At 42.6% G+C, this 6,465-nt stretch overlaps 1 protein-coding gene across 1 annotated transcript; it reads right to left on the minus strand.

The window, feature by feature from the left end:
* Positions 1-1,248: 1,248 nt before the first annotated feature.
* LOC115462863 (oocyte zinc finger protein XlCOF6-like) lies at positions 1,249-3,654 on the minus strand. Its single transcript, XM_030192956.1, has one exon. It carries the CDS (start codon positions 3,652-3,654, stop codon positions 1,567-1,569), a length of 2,088 nt encoding a protein of 695 aa, XP_030048816.1. The 3' UTR covers positions 1,249-1,566.
* Between the last annotated feature and the right edge of the window lie 2,811 nt (positions 3,655-6,465).

Genomic DNA, 6,465 nt, shown 5'->3' on the forward strand with positions numbered 1-6,465 from the left:
TCGGTCTGCGAGATCGGCCGGCCGCAGCGACCACACTTCTTAAATCCACTCGGGACCTTCGAGGACATCGACGGAAAAATCGCGTCGGCGAAGTCAAAGTCGGCAATGGTGGCTAAAATCACACCACGAAAAAATCAACCGACCGAGCGGCCACTAGGCCGCAACGTGGCGTCCCCGCTAGAAAGCGAGGGAAAAAGGGGAGCGCGTGCTCCACACGCGCAAAAAATTTCTTTTTTTTTTTTTTTTTCTTTAAAACAATACAAACAAAAACAGAGGGAACCGAACGGTCCAAGCGACGATCCGCGTAAACGCGGTCGAAAATCCGGCGGCTGAACAGAGAGAGAGGCAAACGCACCACTCTCTCAGTCGCGGAAAAAAAGTAACTGGCGGGAGCGGTCGCGCACGGGCGGGAAGGCGGCCGCGCATGCGCGGTGGGCGTGGCCTGCGTGCCGACCGTCCCGCGAAGCTTCTTCCGGTTGGTGGGGGCTGCCGCGGACGTCAACCCAGTCGTGAGAACAAGCAGCCTGCTTGTCCTCGGAGAACATAAGATATTTTTGAGTAATATGATAGTGGTTCTGTGCAGTTCTGTAAATACTAGACCTTCAATTCTCCGAATGAATGCCCAGTGACAGCTGACACAGTTCAGTCACTTATTAGTAAACTGGAGATGCAAATCTCCGGTGGGGGTCACTGTCCAATAGAGCCTGACTGAAACCAAGATCTTCATTTTCTGCCATAACTGAATCTGCGACCATAACTGACCGCTTGGTTTTGGCAGAAAACAAACCTAGCCCCACTCCCTAATACACCCTCAGTGGCAACCCTCTTCTGGTACTTAGTAAGGACTACCTTGTGACTGATGCTTTTCTACACTCAGTACTTGTAAATGGTTTCACTCCCATGTGTATTCTCTGGTGCATCGTGCTTGCCTTCAGACTGAAGCTTCTATCATACACAGTACATACACATAGTTTCACTCTCAGGGGCCATTTCTCCAAATGTGTTAGTTCTGCACATACCATGATAGGAATGAACATCACTCCTAAGCTAGGGTATGTGGAGTATGACCTCAAGTCTCTCAAATTTACTGCTAGCGCTCATTGTAGGACTTGCATCGTTCCGAAGAGAATGTCCTTCTGGAGTTCTTTCCTCTTTCCTCCGTTTTCAGCTCCCTTTGTTTACCCTCCAATTATAGCATATTAATATCAGCTCCTTATCACCTTTTAATCTTCAAAGGTCCACCCAACAGACTTTCGTCCTTTTAACTTTTTCATTAGTTTCTGTGGTTTATCTCCTGGTGCATTGGATCTACTATGGCTGCATCAGGATGTTTTTCGTCTCCTGAAGGTTTTGTGCTACCGTTACCACCATCATTAGGTCTAGTGCAAAATCCTTTTTATCCTGGGCAATATGAGGCCTGTTCTTTTTCCTTCCCACCATATTTATCCAGCAGTATTGCCTTACTGTGATTTGGTATAGACATTATACAACAGGGTTACCATTTGAAATTATCAGCAAGACTTGGAGGAAAAACATATTCCATCCCCATCAGACACACACAGCAATTTACCAGTTTATCTGCTGGATTGTTTTTATTGTGATCTCCTTTGACCTTTGATCACTTTTGACTTCTGTGTGGATTCTCTGATGCACTCTGAGGCTTGCCTCCTGACTGAAGTTTTTACCACACTCAGAACATATAAATGGTTTCACTTTTGTATGGATGCTCTTGTGCCTGTTGAGAGATGATTTTTGACTAAAATTTTTGCCACACTCAACACATGTAAACGGTTTCACTCCAGTGTGAATTCTCTGGTGCATTGTGAGGCCTGCCTTCAGACTAAAGCTTCTACCACACTCAGTACACGTATATGGTTTCAGCCCCGTGTGGATGCTCTGGTGTGCGCTGAGATATGTCTTTCCATTGAAGCTCTTACCACACTCACTACATGTAAATCGTCTCACTCCTGTGTGGATGCTCTGGTGTGCGTGGAGATGTGTCTTCTGAACAAAGCTTTTACCACAGTCACTACATGTAAATGGTTTCATGCCTGTGTGGATGCTCTGGTGCTTTATAAGTACATCCTTACGGCTGAAGCTTTTGCCACACTCAAGACATGTAAACAGTTTTATACCTGTGTGAGTGCTCTGGTGCATAGTTAAGCTTGCCTTCCGACTGAAGCTTCTACCACACTCAGAACACGCAAATGGTTTCACTCCTGTGTGGATACTCTGATGCTTCATAAGGCCTTCCTTATGGCTGAAGTTTTGGCCACAATCAGAACATGTAAATGGCTTCATGCCTGTGTGGATGCTATAATGTGTTCTGAGGCATGTCTTTCGACTGAAGCTTTTACCACACTCACTACATCTAAATGGTTTCACTCCTGTGTGTACATATTGGTGCATTGTAAGACTTGTCTTCAGCCTGAAACTTTTACCACACTCACTACATGTATATGGTTTCAGTCCTGTATGGATTCTCTGATGTACTGTGTGCCTTGCCTTCAGACTGAAACTTCTACCACAGTCAGCACATGTATACGGTTTCACTCCAGTGTGGCTTCTCTGGTGCATGGTGTGGCTTGCCTTCCAAATGAAGCTTTTACCACACTCACTACATGTAAATGGTTTCACTCCTGTGTGGGTGCTCTGGTGTATGTGGAGGTATGTCTTCCGACTGAAGCTTTTACCACACTCACTACATATAAATGGTTTTAGTCTGGTGTCGATTCTCTGGTGTATTAAGTTGTTTTTGTTACATGTAAATGATTTCACTCCTAGGTGGCTTCCATTGTGAACGCCGAGGCTGTCATCAGTGAGGTTTTTCCCATACTCGTTGGCTGTAGATGGTTTCATTCCTGATTGAATGCTAGTGTCCACTGTGAGTTTTCCTTTCTGCATTTTCCGGAATTTTGAGGAGTTTGCCTTCCCGCAAAAGATTTTTTCACAGTTATTCGAAGTGACTGAACCCACACCAGTGTGAGTTTTTTTACGTTTTGTCAGTGCTTTCCTGTGACCAAAGCTTTTCTTACATTGTGTACCTGAAACTGACCTCTCTTCTTGGTGGAATTTTGTATTTCTTGTAAAGCTTTCTTCCTGATTGCAGCTTTTGTCACAACCAGGATATGAAGATATTCTGTCATCTGTATTTTTCTTCTGGTATTTTGTAAAGTTTGCATTACTAATAAAGCTTTTCCCATATTCGGTACTTGAACACATTCTAGTGTCTGTCTTATTTTTCTGATGTTGCAATAGCTCTTTCTTCTTACTGAAACTTTGCCTACACTGAGAACATGTAAAACATCTCTTTTTTGGCCACGTTTTCTGTCTGTCTTGTAGTTCTCCCTTTTGATTGAAGATTTTTCCAGAGTCAGTTCTTGTGGATGGTCTCTCTTCAGTGTCAGATCGCTGCTGTGATTTCGAAGTTACAAGATCACTGAGGATTATTTCGCAAACATCACATAAACATCTTTGATCTCTCATCTGGCTTTTCTGCTCTTCTGCGTGTACGACATTACTAGGACTGTTCTTACACAAAGCTAAGCCTCCCGTTGAATTTTGTAGTTTATTTTCTGAGATCCATTGATGTTTTCCCATTTCTTCCCAGTCAGAACAGGAAGAGATTTCTTCTTTTTCTCTTTCTGATAACATCATTTGCCCTTCAGGCTTCTTACTGAGCTTCCAGTGATGTGTCTCTGTATTCTTGTTTCCGGGATTATCTTTTTCTAGTTAAAAAAAAGAACGTTGAGCATTATTGTAGAACAGTAGTTTAACCCATTCAGTAATAACACACCCCTTTGTAAATTCCTCTGATGGGAATACATTACCAAGCTGATCACTACAAGAAATACTGATAGAATATATGATCACAATCAAGTTGATATTTAAAACCACCTTTTCAGTCTTTTTCTTCGTCTACCTAAAATGTATTGTATTTTCAAAAATACGAACAAGCATAAAACGGCAAGCACACATTGGTTCTTCAATTCACCCACCAAAAGCACAGTTCAAATTCTACTTACTAACTTACAAGTGCATTTATTCTGGAGCTTCTCGGTATCTTTCTTCTTTTATCTTTCCCTACACTCTTTCCTGGGAACTCTGTACCTTTTTTCCTCCACCGTCCACTCAAGAGTTTTTCTTCTATCGTGCTACACCACATGCCTTGGAATAGATTTCCTGAGTTGGTGTGTCATGCTGTGTTTCTGGCCCTATCCAAATCCAAGGTAAAAGCCCATATTTATCAGGCTGCTTTTAATTCTTAATCACTTATCCACCTGTTTAATACACGCTTTAATAATTCCCATAATAAATCCCTTATTTGCCCTGTTTGTCTGTCTTGAATAGACAGCAAATTTTGTTGAGCAGGCCACCGAGGGTCTGGATTCTTATGACCAGCTCAGGCATTCACCTGGGACAAAATTAGCTATAACAAACCTGTCCCCCCCCCCCCCCATGCTTCAATAAGGATAGGGCTGCAGTACAGGTCCAGTGCATGTCAATTCTACGTGCCCAGACTAGCACAGCTTAGTAAAAGGGCCCCTTAAAGTGTCATGGGAGAGATAAGAACAGAGGCTCAAAATCCAAGTGAAGACGGCATATCAGAGTATGTGGCAATCAACAGCATCAAAAGCAGCAGATAAACTGAGAAGGAAAAGGATCAAGTAGAGGCCCTTGGATCTGGCCAGGAACAGGTCAATGGAGGCTTAAGCAAGGGCTGTTTCTGTTGAACGTAGCGGGCAAAAGCCAGATTGTAGAGGATCAAGAACAGCTTGAGATGAAAGTCAAGACAACGGCGGTAAACAGCACGTTCAAGTAGCTTGGGTAAGAAAGGGAGGAGGGAGATGGGGTGATAGTTGGAAGGGGAGGTAGGGTCCAGCGAAGGCTTTTTGAGGAATGGTGAAGCTACAGCATGCTTGAAGGCATCAGGAACAGTTGCAGCGGAAAGTGAAAGCTTGAGGATATGACAGGTAGAAGGGATGACAATAGAGAGTAGATGGGTGGGAATGGGATCAGAGAAACAGGCAGTGAGTTTGGAGGAGGAGGAGGAGAAATGATGTGTAGTTTTCTTTTCAGTGATTTTAGAAAAGGAAGAAAAAGTGGCAGGGGTTGAAAGAAGTTTAAGAGAACAAAGTAGATGATTTGGTGGGGAGGGATGGGAACTCAAGGCTAATCTTGTGAACCTTGTCATGGAAGACTCAGCCATAACAACAACATAAGTATTGCCATACTGGGACAGACTGAATGACCATCAAGCCCAGTATCCTGTTTCCAACAATGGCCAATCCAGGTTACAAGTACCTGGCAAGATCCCAAAAGTGTACAATACACTTTACGCTGCTTATCCTAGAAATAAGCAGTGGATTTTCCCCAAGTCCATCTTAATAATGGTTTATGGACTTTTTTTTTTAGAAAGGTAGCCAAACTTTTTAAAAACCCTGCTAAGCTAACTGCTTTTACCACATTCCCTGGCAACGAATTCCAGAGTTTAATTACATCCGATTTGTTTTAAATTTACTACTTACTAGCTCCATGTATGTTTTTGTTCTCATTTTTCTTTTCCTCCAGTATTCCGTTTTCAATAAAATTTATTTACAAAAAAAAAAAATTTGGAAAGATTAAATAAGCAATTCACGTTCACCCATTCCATTGCACTCAGTATTTTATATCTTATCAGATCTCCCCTCAGTCATCTTTTCTCCAAGCTAAAGAGCCCTAGCCGCTTTAACCTTTCCTCATAAAAAAGTCATCACATTCCCTTCATCATTTCTGTCACCCTTCTCTGTACCATTTCTAATACCACTATATCTTTTTTGAGATGTGGTGACCAGAATTGCACACAGTATTCGAGGTGCAGTCGCACCATAGAGCGATACAAAGGCATTATAACGTCCTCGTTTTTGTTTGCCATTCCTTTCCTAATAATACCCAACATTCTATTTGCTTTCTTAGCCACCACTGCACATGAGAAGAGGGTTTCAAACTTTCAATGTATCATCAACGATGACACCTGGATCTTTTTCCTGGAACCTTGTATCAAATAGCTATAATTCGGGTTCCTCTTTCCCACATGCATCACTTGGCACTTGCTCACATTAAACATCATCTGCCATTTAGACGCCCAGTCTCCCAGTCTTGTAAGTTCCTCTTGCAATTTTTCCACAATCCTCTTGCGATTTAACAACTTTGAATAACTATGGGGCTCATTTTCAAAGCACTTAGATTTACATAGTTCCACAGTAAGCTATAGATCTTTGTAAGACTGCGTGCTTTGAAAATACGCCTCTTTGGGCCAGATGCACTAAACCTAACGAGCACAAGGGAGAGTCCAAAGTCTCCCGCAAAAAGACAAATAAAAACAAAAAAGGGCGGAAGCTGTCCAGAAAGACCAGACTGAATCCACAAGTGTAAAAGCCAAAATGGTTTATTGTGACCCACAATGGTTTATTGTGACCCAACACG

Source organism: Microcaecilia unicolor, chromosome 1 (genome assembly GCF_901765095.1).
Source record: "Microcaecilia unicolor chromosome 1, aMicUni1.1, whole genome shotgun sequence".
Classification (NCBI taxonomy): Eukaryota; Metazoa; Chordata; class Amphibia; order Gymnophiona; family Siphonopidae; genus Microcaecilia; species Microcaecilia unicolor.